We start from the raw sequence: 20906 nt of genomic DNA, 5'->3' as shown, positions 1-20906 counted from the left end.
ACTTTTCCACATCATCAGCAGACAATTGGATACATTTCTGCCAACGATGAACGAGTGTTCTGAAGCCGTCACAGAAGAAGTCGACACTCTGTTTCCACAACCGACGTCTCACAGGACCCATTGTGCACAGATCTTCCGATAGCCAAGCAAAGCAATCATGTGACCCACACGTTCTTGTGAAATGCCAATTATGCTTGAAATTTCTCTCTGAGCGATACGATGATCGTCCTGAATCAATCTGTCAACCTTTTGCTTGTGAAACTCGGTGGTTGCTGTCACAGGACATCCAACTCTTTGTTTGTCACGCAAGTCAGATGTTCCCACCTCAACATCTTTAAACTTACTCGCCCAACGACGCACAGTACTCACATCAACACAATCCCCATAAACAGCTTGCATTCTCTGATGAATCTCCTTTGGGGTGACACCTTCAATGACTGCATGTTGCTTAAGTCGCATTGACCGACTGTCTGCCAGGGTTCCATACTTCGCACTTTAACAACACAACCGTTCAATGCTAAGGCTTCTCCGTCTGCGCAGGGTTCCATACTTCGCACTTTAACAACACAACCGTTCAATGCTAAGGCTTCCCCGTCTGCGCAGGGTTCCATACTTCGCACTTCAACAACACAACCGTTCAATGCTAAGGCTTCCCCGTCTGCGCAGGGTTCCATACTTCGCACTTTAACAACACAACCGTTCAATGCTAAGGCTTCCCCGTCTGCGCAGGGTTCCATACTTCGCACTTCAACAACACAACCGTTCAAGGCTAAGGCTTCCCCGTCTGCGCAGGGTTCCATACTTCGCACTTCAACAACACAACCGTTCAAGGCTAAGGCTTCCCCGTCTGCGCAGGGTTCCATACTTCGCACTTTAACAACACAACCGTTCAATGCTAAGGCTTCCCCGTCTGCGCAGGGTTCCATACTTCGCACTTCAACAACACAACCGTTCAATGCTAAGGCTTCCCCGTCTGCGCAGGGTTCCATACTTCGCACTTCAACAACACAACCGTTCAATGCTAAGGCTTCCCCGTCTGCGCAGGGTTCCATACTTCGCACTTCAACAACACAACCGTTCAAGGCTAAGGCTTCCCCGTCTGCGCAGGGTTCCATACTTTGCACTTCAACAACACAACCGTTCAAGGCTAAGGCTTCCCTGTCTGCGCAGGGTTCCATACTTCGCACTTTAACAACACAACCGTTCAGTGCTAAGGCTTCCTGCCAAATGGAACTCACTGTAGAGGGGAGTCTACCGAACAAGCCAGGACCTGCTTCAGACCAGGACTGCCATCTGTCGAGGAGTTACGAAGGTGGAGGCATTACTTTTCATTCAACCCTCATACATTTTTTCACACATGCCATGGCACTTTTCAGATATATAGTTTGGCAAGGACTTTAGCCAGAGGGGGTTGGTTGCGTCACCAAGCTACATCTCTTGAGATCCCATAACACTAAGCCATGGAAATCAAAGTGATGTCAAACTGTATTGACTCCACAGTGTAGATGCGCCCCCAAGCCTCCTCCTTTGGCTCAGTCCCATTGTGTTGCCAAAGGATCTGGAAGGAGAGGGTTGGGAGCAGAAGAGGAGGATATGGCCTCATGCGAGCAGGTGCTTCCTTCTGCCACCCACACACTTCCCTCCATACACACACACAAAAATACACACACACACACTGCTACCCACGGGAGGTGACAATGCAAGGAAGTGCGGGACAGAACAATGGTCAACGGAGAGCGGATCGTCACCAATCGGGTGTTTCGGAGCAGGAAGAAGCGTGTGTTTGAGTAGCTTTAGCAAAAAGAACGGTGCAGGGTGACCACACTGAAGTATTGTGCAAGGCACTGTGATAAATAATTAATAATGCTCATTTGGGGATGATGGAGCTGAGGATGCAGCAGGGTAATGCAGCATAGAACAGGTATGGAGATATCTGGCTAATCTATGAGGGTTATCCAGAAAGTAGATTATGTTTTGGAATTAATAATGAACAAAGTATAGGAGGAAATATTTACCATATGCAGTTGAAAGCCACACCCAAATACCACTTCTCAACATAGTCGCCATTCAAATCTAGACACTTATCTTAGAGATGAATGAGCTTGGCAACTCCTTCCCCACAAAACTCTGCCACTTGCGCTCTCAAAACGTATAGGAGAAAACATTTACCATATGCAGTTGAAAGCCACACCCAAATACCACTTCTCAACATAGTCGCCATTCAAATCTAGGCACTTATCATAGCGAGGAATGAGCTTGGAAACTCCTTCCCCACAAAACTCTGCCACTTGCGCTCTCAAAACGTATAGGAGAAAACATTTACCATATGCAGTTGAAAGCCACACCCAAATACCACTTCTCAACATAGTCGCCATTCAAATCTAGGCACTTATCATGGCGAGGAATGAGCTTGGCAACTCCTTCCCCACAAAACTCTGCCACTTGCGCTCTCAAAACGTATAGGAGAAAACATTTACCATATGCAGTTGAAAGCCACACCCAAATACCACTTCTCAACATAGTCGCCATTCAAATCTAGGCACTTATCATAGCGATGAATTTGCTTGGGAACTCCTTCCCTACAAAACTCTGCCACTTGTGTCCTCTACGCAGCATTTTGGCAGTTGCGGGAAGGGGTGACCGGCTGGAATCAGCAGAGTTTTGTTTGGAAGGAGTTGCCAAGCTCATTCCTCGCTATGGTAAGTGCCTAGATTTGAATGGCGACTATGTTGAGAAGTGGCATTTGGGTGTGGCCTTCAACTGCATATGGTAAATGTTTTCTCCTATACAGTAGAGTCTCACTTATCCAAGCTAAACGGGCCGGCAGAAGCTTGGATAAGCGAATATCTTGGATAATAAGGAGGGATTAAGGAAAAGCCTATTAAACATCAAATTAGGTTATGATTTTACAAATTAAGCACCAAAACATCATGTTATACAACAAATTTGACAGAAAAAGTAGTTCAATACGCAGTAATGTTATGTTGTAATTACTGTATTTACGAATTTAGCACCAAAATATCATGATATATTGAAAACATTGACTACAAAAATGGCTTGGATAATCCAGAAGCTTGGATAAGCGAGGCTTGGATAAGTGAGACTCTACTGTACTTTGTTCATTATTAATTCCAAAACATAATCTACTTTCTGGATAACCCTTGTATCTATTATTCAGGAGATAATAGATATTGTAGGGGAATGCAGCACAGAATAGGTACAGAAGAACACAGGAATATCTGGCTACTCCAAATAAATTCAAGAGATAACTGAGTAGTAGAAGATGCATTACAGGAAAGGTCACACGGAATAGGTAAAGAGGCAAAACAAGAGTTTGTGCCTAATCTAAATAAAGTCAGGTCTCTGGGGCCAAGTGAACTACATCCAAGGATATTAAAAGCAGAGGCAGGAGGAATTTCAGAATCAGTGACAAGGCAGAAAGGGGTTGGGCTGGATGTCCTTTAGGGTCCCTTCTTAACGCTGTTTCGACTTGCAAGGTTGCCAAGCTGGAAAGGTTCCTGGTTCCGAAGTGAGTGACCGTTCTTTCTATAATTAAACCCACCCCTGGGCTGCCCCCTCCATCCTTCCCTTGACGGCGGAGCTCAAAGGAAGATAGGAAGGATGTGACTTACACCATTTCCTTTACGGTTTTTGTGCCCGACCTTATAAAAGACCCTCCCTGGCCCGCCTGGCTTTTGAGGCTGGTTCTCAGGGCGTCGGGGCTTCTCAAGGGACACGGGGAGGGGGTCCAGCTGGGCTTGGGACCCCCTCATCCCCCTGCGGGCAGGGGACGGGGGCCAGAGGGGCCCACGGTGGTTCAGCAGGCAGGTGACATGGCTGGGCCGGGAGAGCAAAGCTACGTCCGGGAGTTCACCCGCCACGCCAGTGACGTCCTCATGAACCTGAACGAGCTGCGCAAGCGATGCATCCTGACCGATGTCACCTTGCGAGTAGGAGGGTGCCCACTGCATGCCCACAAAGCCGTCCTGACCGCCTGCAGGTAAGACAGCGGGACATTTCGCCAACCTTGTAATGTTGTTTTGGCATGACAGTTGTTCCGGATGGGCATGCGAACCTCCTAAGTGGTGGTTTCATGGGGCAAGTGAGCCCATATGGCTGGTGGCTAGGGGAACACATCAGATCTGTGGCCTTCCGCAGTGGCACACTGGGTTTTGGCTCAAAACATCAGCCAAGAGATAAAAATGGTCCAATGGGGAAAAAAACATGGAATAGAAGAATGAAGTATATGGCATGTCAAAACCTAAAAGAAAATATTTACAAAATACATTTGCGGTGGTATCTCCCTCCAGAGAGATTAGCGAAGATGTACCATTGCACCGATAAATGCTGGAAATGTGGGAAAGAAAAAGGCACATTTTACCACCTGTGGTAGTCATGCAACAAAGTAGACAGCTATTGGAAAGGAAATATGGAAGAATTTTGTTTTACATGACAGTGGCAGCTCAGATAGTATACGCTAGATATTGGAAAACCTCAGTGGTACCTCCCTTAGCAGAACTGGAACAATATATTATAGAGTTGCTGATGGTGGACAAAATAAGGATGCACTTAAGAGGAGAACCGTTAGAGAACTTTGCTAATGAATGGCAACCAATGATCCAACATTTCAATGTAAAATTAATCTAAAAATGTACATAGAGGAAGCTAATAGACTGAAGGCAAGGAGGAAACGGATATAAATTTGGATATTATTATATTATTATATGTACTATACAAATAGAAGCCTGTGACCCCTTATTGAAAATATATTGTCTGAGAAATGATTATGAAAGACTAATAGATGAAAGTATTGCACTGTATGCAGCAAACACTTGCAATGTATGTATATTTGAATGAATGAAAATAAATAAACATTATATATATATATAAAAATTGTGCCTGCTGAACTGCTGACCTGAGGGTTGGTTTGCTGACCTAAAGGCTTGCGGTTTGGTGAGCTCCCATCTGTCAGCTCTAGCTTGCAGGGACATGAAAGAAGCCTCCCAGCAGGATGCATCTCCTGGGCAATGTCTCTGTAGACTGCCAATTCTCTCACACCAGAAGCAACTTGCAGTATGTTCTCAAGTTGCTTCTGACATGAGAAAAAGTTCGCTTGTTTGCTACAAGAGATAAAGCAAGGCCAAAATTACTGATGTATTTTAGTTCCTTGCTATGAACTTAGCCTTAGGAGAAGATTGAATATGTGTGTGTGCAAGGCAGAAGACGATTGGATTGGGTGGCCCCTGGGGTCATTCCTATTATTGTTGTTATTGTTATTATTATGAGATACACAACAAGACTAGCACACAGCAAACAAGATTACTCTGTTGGCTGTTGTATTGGATCACACGTCGGACACTTCCCAAGTGTTTAGGACAATGTGATATATCTACGAATAAGGCATGCAGATCCGAGTAGGGTGGCCTTTTGCAGCTGATAATTTTTTCAGAACTGATTGTGTTTAAGTGCTGGCCAAGGTCTTTAAGTACTGCGTCCAGTGTGCCGATCACCACTGGGACCACCTTGACTGGTTCGTGCCAGAATCTTTGCAGTTCGATCTTTAAATCTTTATATCACGTAAGCTTTTCCAGTTGCTTGTTGTTGATTCTGCTGTCACATCGGATCACAACATCAACGATCCATACTTTTTTACCACGATCATGAGGTCAAGAGTATTATGCTCCAACAGTCTGTCATCATCATCACTTTTATTACTATGATTATTATGTTTATTTCAAAATCTGGCTGGTCATCTGGTGGGGATGCTTTGACTGTGTTTTTCCTGCAAGGCAGAAGCAGGCTGGATTGGGTGACCCCTAGGTTACTCCTCCTTCTCCTCCTCCTCTTATTGTTATTGCTATTTCAAAGGCTGGATGGAGATGTTTGGGGGTGCTTTGATTTTTGTGCTTTTACTGCATGGCAGATACAGGTTGGACTGGGTGCCTCCTGGGGTTGTTGTTGTTGTTGTTGTTGTTGTTGCTGCTGCTGTTATTGCAAAGGCTGGATGACGCCTGGGGTTTTCCACTGAAATAGTCTCAAATTTTAAAATGTGATGTGTCTTCTGTATCCAAAAGTTTCTTGGGGCTCCACGAGAAACGTTTCCTTCAGAAAGGACTCCACTGCTTTAAAGGTTTGAGAACTCCTGGCTTAGCGTGACAAAACATGCTGGGAATTGTGGTTTTCTTCCCAGAGCATGCTGGGAAGGGTGGTCCTCCCTGGGACTTAGAAACCCTGCAGTTGCCCCAATATTATTGTAATGTGAATAATCTTGTTTAGTAGTTGTAAAGCACAGCATAATGTAATCTGCATGTTCATCTGGAGATCATCTGGAGAGGCCCTGCTCTCAGTCCCACCTGCCTCGGATGCGCGGCTGGTGGGAACGAGGGACAGGGCCTTCTCGGTGGAGGCTCCCCGGCTGTGGAACTCCCTCCCAAGAGAGATGCGTCAAATTCCAACCCTGTTGGGCTTCAGAAAAGCCTTAAAAACATGGCTGTGTGCCCAGGCTTTTAATCAATAAATGGTGAAAATGACACGGACTGAACCATAGACAATGCATGAGGAAGAACGGATCTGATTTTATGTTTGAAATGTATATTTTTAATTCATAATGTACTAGCTGTGCCCGGCCACGCGTTGCTGTGGCAAAGTGGTGGTGGTATTGGTTAAAAATTGTTGTGTAATTTTTATTTGACGTTATTTGTATTATTTAATTAATTTTATTGTAAGTTATCTTTTTATTTATTCTATTTTATTATTTTCTTGTATTATTTTTAGTTATTTTCTGTTATTATAGTATTTTATTGTATTAATTTTTTCGTGTTTTTAATTATTTTTTTTGTGTTTTTTATTATTTTTGATTGGGTTGCTTGGAGACCAAGTTGGAGGAGCTTAGCCTTCTAACTGGTAGCAATTGGATAAAAGCAATTATTCCTCTCCCTCTAATTATGACTTTAATTTTCTTTTCTTTTTGTTGTATCAACTTAGAGGCGTGGATGATGGGTTGTGTTGTCAAATTTCGAGGTTGGGGGGGGCTGTAGTTTTGTTGTTTTGTCGGTCGCCGTGAGGCCATCACTCTTTTATATATATAGATTTTAATAGTTTTAACTGTTTTATGTGCTGTTTTATATTGGTTTGTATGGGCATCTAATTGTTGCCACTGTTGTAAGCCGCCCTGAGTCCCTTCGGGTGAGAAGGGCGGGATATAAATGCGAGAAATAATCCCTTGCCATCCTACTTTTTGCATCTGCTGTAAAATGTCCCGGTTTCTCGCTCCGCCCTCCCCTTTGGTCCTCAGCTTGCTTCAACTGCTGCAAAGGAAATCTTTGCCCACTGCAGGACCAGAGAACAGTTGACTCAGTCCAAAGCAGACTGCGGCAACGTCTCCTAATTTGTTGGCTCTTCCATATTCATACCTTTTTGCCATCATGTCCTGGTTTGCACCTGCAAAATGTCAGAGGGCCTTGGCTTAGATCTCTCTCCTTGACCAATGCTTCTTTCCTTCTGTCCGTCCCCAACAGCGGCTTCTTTTACTCCATCTTCCTGGGCCAAGGGGGCCACCAAGTGAGCGTCCTGACCCTCCCCAGCTCCATCGAGCCGGCCGGATTCCAGGCCATCCTGGACTTCATGTACACGTCTCGCCTGCTTCTCACGCCGGGCACCGTGCCGGCCGTCCTGGCCGCCGCGTCCTACTTGCAGATGGAACACGTGGCCGAAAGCTGCCACCGCTTCATCCAAGCCAGGTACGGGCATTCGGGTTGGGGCGGGAGGAGCAAAGTTTAGGACCTTGGTTGGCTTGAGCCGTTTTATGTTAATATATTTGGTTAATGATCCCTGTCCCCTCGTTCATGGCTTGTTGTAATTGTTATTTATTGTTTATTTTAATCATATAGTTTTATCTTGTTTTAATATTGTGTGTTAGTGTACGTTGTTGTTTTATGGTTGGAAACTGCCCTGAGTCCCCCTGGGGAGATAGGGCGGTATATAAATAATAATAATAATAATAATAATAATAATAATAATAATAATAATAATAATAACATTGACAAAATCACCATCTGCCAACTGCAAAAGGCCACCCTACTGGGATCTGCACACATCATCAGAAAATACATCACACAGTCCTAGACACTTGGGAAGTGTTCGACTTGTGGTTTTGCAAAACGAAATCCAGCATATCTATCTTGTTTGGTGTGCCATACAACGTCGTTGTGTTGATAATAATAATAATAATAATAATAATAATAATAATAATTATTATTATTATTATTATTATATATACACTCCACTTGCCTCACCTCCAACAGACAGACCTCTGAAGATGCCAGCCACAGATGCAGGCAAAACATCAGGAGAGAATGCTTCTGGAACATGACCATACAGCCCAAAAAACTCACAGCAACCCACTTTCTCCCACCCTGGACATTATTCCACAGATAGATAAACCCCACTTGCCTAGTTTCCAACAGACCTCACAACCTCTGAGGATGCCTGCCACAGATGTGGGCAAAACATCAGGAGAGAATGCTTCTGGAACATGGCCATACAGCCCAAAAAAACTCACAGCAACCCACTTTCTCCCACCCTGGACATTATTTCACAGATAGATAAACCCCACTTGCCTAGTTTCCAACGGACCTCACCACCTCTGAGGATGCCTGCCATAGGTGTGGGCGAAACATCAGGAGAGAATGCTCCTGGAACATGGCCATACAGCCCAAAAAAACTCACAGCAACCCACTTTCTCCCACCCTGGACATTATTCCACAGATAGATAAACCCCACTTGCCTAGTTTCCAACGGACCTCACCACCTCTGAGGATGCCTGCCATAGGTGTGGGCGAAACATCAGGAGAGAATGCTCCTGGAACATGGCCATACAGCCCAAAAAAACTCACAGCAACCCACTTTCTCCCACCCTGGACATTGTTCCACAGATAGATAAACCCCACTTGCCTAGTTTCCAACAGACCTCACAACCTCTGAGGATGCCTGCCACAGATGTGGGCAAAACATCAGGAGAGAATGCTTCTGGAACATGGCCATACAGCCCAAAAAAACTCACAGCAACCCACTTTCTCCCACCCTGGACATTATTCCACAGATAGATAAACCCCACTTGCCTAGTTTCCAACGGACCTCACCACCTCTGAGGATGCCTGCCATAGGTGTGGGCGAAACATCAGGAGAGAATGCTCCTGGAACATGGCCATACAGCCCAAAAAAACTCACAGCAACCCACTTTCTCCCACCCTGGACATTATTCCACAGATAGATAAACCCCACTTGCCTAGTTTCCAACGGACCTCACAACCTCTAAGGATGCCTGCCATAGATGTGGGCGAAACATCAGGAGAGAATGCTCCTGGAACATGGCCATACAGCCCCAAAAAAAACCTCACAGCAACCCACTTTCTCCCACCCTGGACATTATTCCACAGATAGATAAACCCCACTTGCCTAGTTTCCAACGGACCTCACAACCTCTAAGGATGCCTGCCATAGATGTGGGCGAAACATCAGGAGAGAATGCTCCTGGAACATGGCCATACAGCCCCCCAAAAAAACCTCACAGCAACCCACTTTCTCCCACCCTGGACATTATTCCACAGATATATAAACCCCACTTGCCTAGTTTTCAGCAGAAGGAGGATGCCTGCCATAGATGTGGGTGAAACGTCTGGAGAGAATGCTTCCGGAACATGGCCAGACAGCCCTGAAAACTCACAGCAACCCTATCAAGTGTGAGTTAACACCCCCCAAACATAGCCATGGCTGGTTCAGCACATTGAACAGCTTCTTCGGAGTTCTGACTAAAAACTGGAGCGGACATTGCTTGGAGATGCTGGGAACTTTGTGGTGTGATAGTGCCAACATCTAGAGATAACAATGCAGTTGATTTCTTTCCAATTCTTGCAGCTATGACCGCGTCAGCTCTTTATTGACTCCTCCAACGGCGGACTTCCTCCACCATCATTTCCAGACTGTAGAAGACCCATCCGCTGACCATTTGCAAAGACGGACACCCGATAGTCCCATTCCGGCCGCAGTGACCGCTGCCTTGCCCGCCGTATCCTACAGTCCCAAAGACAAGCCATATGGGTCTTTTTTCTCTCCTGGAAATGGGAGTCAGTCTCCTCCTGGCTGGCCGGCCTCGCCTCGGGGGTCCAGCACCCCGGACCCCAAGGCTTGCAACTGGAAGAAGTACAAATTCATCATCCTGAACTCCAGGATGCACGAAGACAACGAGGAGGAGGAGGAAGGACGACTGGACACCCCAAAATCCCCTGACCACATGGATACGGATAGAAACAACTCGGGAACGGGACAAAGCATCTTTCGCAGGTTGGAAAAAATATAAATTTAATATCTAACCCAGGCATGGGCAAATGTCATCCGTCCAGGTGTTTTGGACTGCAACTCCCACCATTCCTAACAGCCTCAGGCCCTTTCCTTATGCCCCTCCGCCGCTTAAGCGGCGGAGGGGCAAAAGGAAGGGGCCTGAGGCTATTAGGAATGATGGGAGTTGCAGTCCAAAACAACTGCACAGTAGGCCCAAGTTGAATTATACTTTTTGTTCCTGGATTATAAATATCTTTTCCCTCTTTCTTTAGGACTTCCCCGGCTCTGCCCCGCTGTTCTGTCTGCAACCGAGACTCCTTTGGGGTTGGTGAGTCCCAGAAGAGAAGTGGATGATGGGCTGTTTAGTGAATGATGGGTTGGGGGTCGTTGTCACCTTGACTCTCATAAGTTGAGGATGGACAAGCCTCTAAACTAAACTAAAGTTGGGTCCAACAGCAGAGCATCCAAAAATCTGCAAACATTGGATATCCCGTACTTATTGTTGAGCATTCAGCTCATAGCAAGCAGAGCGTGAAGTGTCACGTGGCTGTAGAGAATTTAGAGCTTAGGAAACAGACATGCAAAATTCTGTCTTTAAAATTGCAAAAGGCGTACTTACAAAAAGAATAACTACATTTCCTAATAGTAAACAACTGAATCAGCAGAGAATCCAAAAATGTGCAAACACTGGATATACCGTACTTATTGTTGAGCATTCAGCTCACAGCAAGCAGAGTGTGAAGTGTCACATGGCTGTAGAGAATTTAGAGCTTAGGAAACAGACATGCAGAGTTCTGTCTTTAACATTGCAAAAGGTATATTAGCAAAAATAATAACTACATTTCTAAATAGTAAACAATTAGGTCAGCAGAGCATCCAAAAATGTACAAACACTGGATATACTTATTGTTAAGCATTCAGCTCACAACAAGCAGAGCGTGAAGTGTCACGTGGCTGTAGAGAATTTAGAGCTTAGGAAACAGACGTGCAGAGTTCTGTCTTTAACATTGCAAAAGGTGTATTTACAAAAAAAACCTACATTACTTAATAGTAAACAACTGGGTCAGCAGAGCATCCAAAAATATGCAAACACTGGATATACTTATTGTTGAGCATTCAGCTCACAGCAGGCAGAGTGTGAAGTCTCACGTGGCTGTAAAGAATTTATACCTTAGGAAACAGACATGCAGGGTTTTGTCTTTAAAATTGCAAAAGGTATATTAACAAAAAGAATAACTACATTTCTTAATAGTAAACAACTGGGTCAGCAGAGCATCCAAAAATATGCAAACACTGGATATACACTTATTGTTGAGCATTCAGCTCACAGCAAGCAGAGTGTGAAGTGTCATGTGGCTGTAGAGAATTTAGAGCTTAGGAAACAGACATGCAGAGTTCTGTCTTTAACATTGCAAAAGGTATATTAGCAAAAATAATAACTACATTTCCAAATAGTAAACAATTAGGTCAGCAGAGCATCCAAAAATGTACAAACACTGGATATACTTATTGTTAAGCATTCAGCTCACAACAAGCAGAGCGTGAAGTGTCACGTGGCTGTAGAGAATTTAGAGCTTAGGAAACAGACGTGCAGAGTTCTGTCTTTAACATTGCAAAAGGTGTATTTACAAAAATAATAACTCCATTTCTGAATAGTAAATAACTGGGTCTACAGCTTCTTCTGGTGCATCACCAAACCACAACTCCCAGGATGCCCAAGTATGAAACCAAGTGGGGCCAAATTGCATTAATTCCACAGTGTAAACAGAAAGTAGTTTTGATTTTTTGGGGGGAAATGACAACCTGAATCTTACCTTCTTCTAGTAGGCCGAGGATCGTACCACTGTGGGGGGTTTGATCTGCCAATACTTCAGGAAGATATTGGAGGGCCCAGTCCACCAACAGCCTCTGACAGCCCCCCAGAGAAGCCCTACAAGTGTCACTTCTGCAGCTCAGGCGTCCGCTACAAAGGAAACCTGGCAAGCCATCGGACGCTGCATACAGGTGTGTCATTTTGCACAGGTGTGCCTTCAAATCACTGGCCGGCTGATGGGATTCCCACTGGTTCCGGAAGGTTTTAATATGTCTTTTATAGGACATTTTAACATGTGTGTTTATAGAATTTTGCAATGTTTGTGTGTTTTAACTGGGCTGTGACCCACCTCAAGCCATGAGCAGAGGCAGGTAAGAAATATAATAATAATCATCATCATCATAATCATATTTTGCTGTTTGCAAGTGAATTTTATTTTGCAATGCTTATGTGTTTTAACTGTGTTGTGACCCACCTCAAGCAATGAGTGGAAGCAGGTAAGAAATAAAATAATAATAATAATAATAATAATAATAATAATAATAACAACAACAACAACAACAACACTTATTATATATTGCTGTTTGCAAGTACATTGTGTGTTTTAACTGTGTTGTGACCCATTTCAAGCCATGAGAAGAGGCAGGTAAGAAATAAAATAATAATAATAATAATTACACTAATCATATATTGCCATTTGCAAGTGCATTGTATTTTGCAATGTTTGTGTGTTTTAACTGTATTGTAACCCATCTTGAGCCACAAGAAGAGGCGGGCAAGAATTATTATTATTATTATTATTATTATTATTATTATTATTATTCTGATCATATAATGCTGCTTGCAAGTGCACTGCATTTTGCAATGTCTGTGTGATTTAACTGTGTTGTAACCCACCTTGAACCACAAGAAGAGGTGGGCAAGAATGCTGATGATGATGATGATGATTATTATTATTATTATTATTACACTGATCATATAATGCCATTTGCAAGTGCATTATATGTCACGGTAGATGGGGTCCTAGTCTATTTGTTTTTAGCCAGAAGTTTGATTTAGAGCAGAGTAGAGGGTGAGCCCTGGCACCACCCCAAAAAACATTAAGAGGAAAGGGAGAAGCTCTGTAGGGTTCCTTAGAGAGTCCTTGCAAGTTGCAAATCAGTTAATGCTTGCAAATAGAAGCTGGATAATTGCACAGGGCTCTTTCCTTTAGGAGCATAACCCTCCAAAATGGGGGGGGGGGGGATTTGCACCCTCAAATCATGTTTTTGCGCACTATTTCCCATTCCTTTACCATGTCCCACTTTCCGTTCCCATTTAGGAGACAAGCCGTACCACTGTGGCATTTGCGGAGCGCAGTTCAACCGGCCGGCCAACCTCAAGACCCACCTGCGCATCCATTCCGGCGAAAAACCCTACAAGTGCGAAACCTGCGGATCCCGATTTGTACAGGTAAAGGTTGTACTTATAGGTGGAGAGTTAGAAAGGAGCCTGGCATACTGGGCAATGCACAGAGATGGAGAAAGCAAGGCCCAAAGAATAGAGACAGGTGTGAAGTAAGGGCACAATAATGTGCAATTTGGGATGAATTATTTATATATTAGCGACATTTATATCCCGCCCTTTTCTTCCTGAACGGGACTCAGAGCGGCTTACAAGTTATAGGTCCATACAATATATTATATTATTGGTATAGCACAATATAAGCATTATACGTTACTATATTGTACTATACCGCTATGCTGCAATAGTATTAGCTGTGGCGCAGGCTGGTGAGCAGCCTGCTGCAATAAATCACTCTGACCATGAGGTCATGAGTTCGAGGCCAGCCCGTGGTGGGGTGACCACCCGTCAATTAAAAAATAAAAAATAGCCCCTGCTCGTTGCTGACCTAGCAAGCTGAAAGATAGTTTATTTATTTGCAGTATTTATATTCCGCACTTCTCACCCCGAAGGGGACTCAAGGCGGATCACATTGCACACATAGAGGCAAACATTCAATGCCTTGACATAGAACAAAGACAGAGACAAATGCAGCTCCGAGCTGGCCTCGAACTCATGACCTCTTGGTCAGAGTGATTTGTTGCAGCTGACTGCTTTATCAGCCTGCGCCACAGCCCTACTTGATAGATAGTTGCATCTATCAAGTAGGAAAAAGGTACCACTTATAAAAGTGGGGAGGCAAATTTAACTAATTTACGACGTTGGAATGAGGAAGTACCATCACAGTGGATGATAAAGCAGCTGCTCCCCCCTGTGGCCAGAATCGAACATCCCCTCAGGAGAAGGTTAAATTGCCTCTGCGTCTGTCTCTGTCTCGGTTCTATGTGTATATGGGCATTAAATGTTTGCCCTATATGTATATAATGTGATCCGCCCTGAGTCACCTTCGGGGTGAGAAAGAAGGGCGGAATATAAATACTGTAAATAAATAAATAATAGTAATAATAATACACTATTATAATTGTATATTATATATTACACGTAATATTACTAATAATATTACAGCATAGCAGTATAGTACAATACAATAATGTATAATGCTTATGTTGTGCTAAAGCAATAATATAATACATTCTATGTACCTATAATTTGTAAGCCACCCTGAGATATACAGTAATACTAATATTATGCTATACTAATAATATAATATAGTGTATATACATATAGTAATATCAATAATAATATTATAATGAATTGTATGTTATATGTTACATGTAATATTACTAATAATATTGCAGCATAGCGGTATAGTGCAATATAGTAATATATAATGCTTATACAGTAGAGTCTCACGTATTCAACATAAACGGGCCGGCAGAATGTTGGATAAGCGAATATGTTGGATAATAAGGTGGGATTACGGAAAAGCCTATTAAACATCAAATTAGGTTATGATTTTACAAATTAAGCACCAAAACATCATGTTATACAACAAATTTGACAGAAAAAGTAGTTCGGTACACAGTAATATTGTAATTACTGTATTTACAAATTTAGCACCAAAATATCACGATATATTGAAAAAATTGACTACAAAAATGCATTGGATAATCCAGAACGTTGGATAAGCAAGTCTTGGATAAGTGAGACTCTACTGTACCTATAATTTGTAAGCCGCCCTGAGATATAATACTAATATTATGCTATACTAATAATACAATATAGTGTATATACATATAATATCAATAATAATATTATAATACAATACAATATTCTGTAATAATAATAATACACTATTATAATTGTATATTATATATTACATAGCATTAATGTGTAATGAACTACTTTTTCTGTCTAATTTGTTGTATAACATGATGTTTGGGTGCTTAATTTGTAAAATCATAACCTATTTTGATGTTTAATAGGCTTTTCCTTAATCCCTCCTTATTATCCAACATATTCACTTATCCAATGTTCTGCCAGCCTGTTTATGTTGGATAAGTGAGACTCTACTGTATATAATGCTTATATTGTGCTATACCAAAAATATAATATATTGTATGTGTCTATAACTTGTAAGCCACCCTGATATATAATACTAATATTATGCTATACTAATAATATAATATATTGTGTGTGTATATATATAAATATATATTTGTAATATTGATAATATTATAATGCAATACAATAATAATAATAATAATACACTATTATAATTGTATATTATATATTACATTTAATATTACTAATAATATTGCAGCATAGCGGTATAGTACAATATAGTAATATATAATGCTTATATTGTGCTATACCAATAATATAATATATTGTATGTACCTATAACTTGTAAGTTGCCCTGAGTCCCTTTTGAGGTGAGAAGGGCGGGGTATAAATGTCGCTAATTAATAATTAAATCAATAAATAAATCAAGCAATGCTTAGAAGTTCACTTTGCGCATGCTTCATCCTCAGTCTATTGAAACTTGACACATTCCGCAACAGCGACACCTACTGGGCAGGTGGGGAATGACATGTGACATTCTCACCTTGGAACAGCCTGGTTGCTTATTTATTTATTTATTTGCGACATTTATATCCCGCCCTTCTCACCCCGAAGGGGACTCAGGGCGCCTTACAAGTTATATGTACATACAGGGGCGGCTGAAGCTATAAGCCAGGTAAGCAACTGCAGGTGGCACAAAATCCACTAGGGGCGCTGTTGAGGAGGCCTCCACGCTTACTGCATGGCTTGCTTGCAGGTGGCCCACCTGCGGGCCCACGTGCTGATCCACACTGGAGAGAAGCCGTACCCATGCGGGACGTGCGGGACGCGCTTCCGGCACCTCCAGACCCTCAAGAGCCACATCCGCATCCACACCGGAGAGAAGCCCTACCAGGTGAGTCCCATTTGGGGGTATCAAATGAACCCTAAAGTTGGGTAGGGACCAGATAGGAATCTCAAGCTCCTCCAGGATGACTCTGTTAGCCATTCTGGCGCAAATGGATCACGGCATCGCATTGGAGCGCCTCGATTCTTAAAGAGACCTAATTGATCCAATCAACCCTCAAATAAAGCTGATTTGAGCCTCCTTTGTGGAGAGAAGAAGCGGGGTATAAATAAACATCATAACAATCTATACACATAATAAATGTGAAAATATGTGTGTGCATGTGGCTGGGGTGTCTACTTCCACAGCCAAGCTCCCACTTCCACATATAGCTATAACTCTCACTATTCAGGAGCCACTAATGGCCCTCCCTCCAATTTATTTATTTATTATTTTATTTACATCACTTTTACCCCGCCTTTCTCCCCAAGGGGATTCAAAGCGGCTTACAATAAATAGGCAAAAATTCAATGCCTAAAAACAATGTAAAAACAACAATTCATATAAAACAGATACCATTAGAAAATAAAATCACATTATATCAAATTTTAAGCATGTCCAAGATTAGAATCCATTCATCCAGAATCCTCAATGACATTGCAGGTTATAGTGAGCGGTGTAAACATGTCCAAGAGCCCTGCCAATGTCCTCCACAAACACCATCCTACTCACCACCCAAGTGAAGGCTTTCATACGGGGACAAGTTCCTCCTAGATTTTCTGTTTGTCCTCCACCACAGACATCCCAGTGTTTCTGATTCTCTCCATTGATGTGGAATTTGCATGACCCCGCCCACTGCCTCTCCCACAACCCTTTCCTATTCCTTTTTTGTGGCACACAGCAAACAGAGAAATAGATCAGCAACTGAACATACTAGACAGGTTTGGGGAGAAACCATCATAATTTATAGCAGTTGTGGGTACTTGGATGTATAGTTCACCTGCAATCTAAGAGCACCCTGAACTCCACCAACGATGGAACTGGAATTAACTTGGCACACAGAACTCCCACGACCAAGAAAAAATACTGGCGGTCTTTGGGAATAATTTGTTGTGGAAACTCTGAGCGGTTAGACTCAATTTAACCCTCTCTGGGGGAGATTCCACCAAAATCAGCAGAGTAGCAAAAACAAAGCTTTCAAATGCAGCAGTTACTTACACGGGGTGAGCAAAGAGAGGCCTTTGTCTATTTAGGATTGCAATGGAGTGCAGAGTCTCAATAAAAGTTCAAAAAGTATTTATTCAGGTAAAAAGAACTCCATTGTAGATAGAAAGGCTTGGGAGCTGTCTAGTTACTCTAGACTGGTTTCTAAGGAAAAATAAGAAAGGAGAAATAACAAACATCTAAATAGTTACATTTTGCCAGGAGAGACAGCAAGATGCTTCTTGTTAGCTAGAAAAACAAAGGGAGAAGAGACTGAACCAAAATGGTTCCAACCTCATGGTCCGGTTTATTGGGCCATAAAAGACATTCTGACCAATGAGAAGTTAGTGTCCCTAAAGATTCACATTTCTACTAACTTCAAAGTAAGGGATGTGACAAACACAGGATAGAGTGAAACACAGTAAAACCTGTCTAGGCATACTTTGGAAACAGGGAAAGGATTCCCTCAATCTAACTCTATCATCTATCTAATTACATTTAGACTTGAGTAGTCCAGGATGATTCCCAACATAATTCACCTTGTTTTGTGGAAGTTGTAGTTCACCTACATCCAGAGAGCACTATGAACCCAAACAATGATGGATCTGGACCACACTTATCATGCAAACCTGATACGCCCACATTTGAATACTGGTGGGTTTTGAGGGGAATTGGCTTGCACATTTTGGAGTTGTAGATACTGGGATGTATAGTTCACCTGCAATCAATAAGCACTCTGAACACCACCAAAGATGGAATTGGGTCAAACTTGGCACACAGAGCCCCCATGACCAGCAAAAAATACTGGAGGTCTTTGGGGAAAATTCACATTGATTTAGGGGAGTTGTAGTTCACCTACATCCAGAGAGCACTGTGAACCCAAACATGGATGGTCTGGACCAAATTCGGCACACATACCTGATAGGCCAAAATTTGATTACTTGAGGGGTTTAGGGGGAACTGACCTTCCTTTCTGGGAGCTGTAGTTCACCCACAACCAGAGAACCGGTGACCTCCACTAATGATAGACCTGGACCACACTTGGCACACAGAACCCCATGTGTCGCACGTCAGAATAGTTCACCTTGCTATAGACACTCAGTCAGACACACAAGAAAGTCTTTTGAAGTTTTATTGAGCAAAAGCAAATATATAAATCAAAGCAGGCAGTTGAAAGGTCTTTCAAAGTTGCAGTAAAAGAGTCAATAGGAATCCAATTAGTTCATAAGCTATAAAAATCAATTAGTCCATAAACCATAGCAATCTAATAATCCATAAGTCAAGGCAGTAGACAGTTTATCCCAAAAACAAAGTCCCAAAGGTACAAAGATCCAGGAAACTTCTATTATTATTATTATTATTATTATTATTATTAAACTTTATTTGTACCCCGCTAGCATCTCCCGAAGGACTTGATGCGGCTTACAAAGGCCAAGGCCTCAACACACAATATAACAATACAAAACAAAGGCAAATTAAAAGAATTAAAACAGTATAAACCACAAGCAATAACAATACGCTAAAACACAATAGAACTGGGCCGGCATGAAAGGCATGAAAAGAAGAACATCCACACAGATTTAGCAAGGATTTGCTTTGACGAAGAGCTATCTGCAAACACACACTTTTAAAAGCACCCCAGGAAGGCATTTCTTTTCCCAGAAGTGGCCTCTTTCTTTCTTGCGAGCCTCTCACTCCTACGGACCTGAAATCCTCTCCATAACAACCAGTCAGCCCTAGATAATTCAAGGTCTTCGTTATCTTGCACCTGAACCGGGACTTGAGAGCTCACTTGCTCATTAATTCCCATGGGAATGTCATCCTGGCTGTTATCTATGGCTTCTGGGGTCAACAGTTCATTCTGCTCAAACTGCAATTCTCGAGCCTCTGAATCAGCCTGTATTCCCATGCCATCTTCTTGCAGCCCATCTTCTGGCCCAACTGGCTCTTGTATCTGAAACCCAGAATCCCCTTCTTCATCCTCACTCTGGCTATACTGTGGCTGAGTCACAACACCATGGCTAACTCAAACTACTGGAGGGGTTTGAGGAGAATTACTCATCATAGTGGGAGTTGTAGTTTACCCTACAGCCAGAAAGCACACTGAACCCCACTGATGATCCATCCAGAGCAAACTTGCCCAACATAACAAACTTTAAGGTACCCAAGCTACTATAATAATAAAAAGGGCCAACTGTCCTGCTTAAACAGCTTGAAAGACTGGAGACCACAACACCTGGGTCTTCGGAGCAGCAGGTGCATCTACACTGTGGAATGAATGCAGTTTGATACCACTTTGACTGCCAAGGCCAAATGCTGTGAAATCATGGGATTTCTAGTTTGCAAAGAAGACTAAAGAGTTTAGAATCATAGACTCATAGAGTTAGAAGAGACCCCCCAGTCTTATCCCCTCCTGCTATGCAAGAAGACACAATCAAATCACCCAAAAGAGATGGCCAGCCGGAAAACCCTCTAGAGGGGATTGTAACCTTGCGAAACTACATTCCCCCAGGAATCCATGGCATTGAGCGATGGGAGCCCATGCGGTGCCAAACCTCATTAAGTCTGCAGTGTAGATGCACCCCTAGTTTTTTCCTGAACTGCTTTGACAGCAATCTTTTCTTCCGACAGTGCGAGAAATGCAACATCCGCTTCCGTCACAAGAGCCAGCTCCGGCTTCACCTGCGGCAGAAGCACGGCGCCGTCACCAACACCAAGGTGCGCTACAAAGTCCTGGACGGCCCGTACGCCACCCTTTGCTGAGCGGAATGCTGGGAGTTATAGTTTCGCAAGGTCTTTTGGCCTTACCAAACTACAACTCCCATGGTTCCATTGCACCTGCAGAGCTCTGCTGGCAGAGCTGATGGATCAAAACTCTGTAAAGCTTAACAAACTTCAAGAACATTATATGGTCAGTGTGGAACTTGGGTCCTCTGAGTGTTTTGGACTGCAACTCCCATCATTCCTAACAGCCTCAGGCCCCTTCCTTTTGCCCCTCCGCCGCTTAAGTGGCGGAGGGGCAAAAGGAAAGGGCCTGAGGCTGTTAGGAATGATGGGAGTTGCAGTCCAAAACACCTCAAGGGCCCAAGTTGGCCCATTCCTGACCTATACTCTATAATGCACCTCTATGTAACTGCTGGGGATGATGGGTTGTAGTCCAACCGGCCTGGAGCATGCCAGGCGAGAGAAGCCTAAATGAATGGGGATTGTTGTTGTTTTATCATCGTTGTTTATGTTTTGTTTTGTTCTGTACAAGCAACACTATGTAACACTATGATT

The 20906-nt window shown here is 43.0% G+C and overlaps 1 protein-coding gene across 1 annotated transcript; it reads left to right on the top strand.

The window, feature by feature from the left end:
- The first annotated feature begins 3710 nt into the window (after positions 1-3710).
- bcl6b (BCL6B transcription repressor) lies at positions 3711-20527 on the top strand. Its single transcript, XM_062984547.1, has 8 exons — positions 3711-4000; positions 7518-7739; positions 9916-10341; positions 10611-10666; positions 12163-12342; positions 13473-13603; positions 16356-16493; positions 20259-20527. Exons 1-8 carry the CDS (start codon positions 3834-3836, stop codon positions 20388-20390), a joined length of 1452 nt encoding a protein of 483 aa, XP_062840617.1. The 5' UTR covers positions 3711-3833; the 3' UTR covers positions 20391-20527.
- Positions 20528-20906: the final 379 nt, after the last annotated feature.

The sequence above is a fragment of the Anolis carolinensis genome, chromosome 6 (assembly GCF_035594765.1).
Source record: "Anolis carolinensis isolate JA03-04 chromosome 6, rAnoCar3.1.pri, whole genome shotgun sequence".
NCBI classification, from domain to species: Eukaryota; Metazoa; Chordata; class Lepidosauria; order Squamata; family Dactyloidae; genus Anolis; species Anolis carolinensis.
The sequence above is the reverse complement of the archived record's forward strand: the minus strand, read 5'-3'. Positions and strand labels throughout refer to the sequence as shown.

Bases quoted from the DNA above. Each gene is read 5' to 3' on its own strand.
- bcl6b (XM_062984547.1), top strand. From the start codon at position 3,834: ATGGCTGGGCCGGGAGAGCAAAGCTACGTCCGGGAGTTCACCCGCCAC. The intron at 4,001-7,517 runs GTAAGACAGCGG...CGTCCCCAACAG, and splicing joins GCCGTCCTGACCGCCTGCAG to CGGCTTCTTTTACTCCATCT. The intron at 7,740-9,915 runs GTACGGGCATTC...CAATTCTTGCAG, and splicing joins CACCGCTTCATCCAAGCCAG to CTATGACCGCGTCAGCTCTT.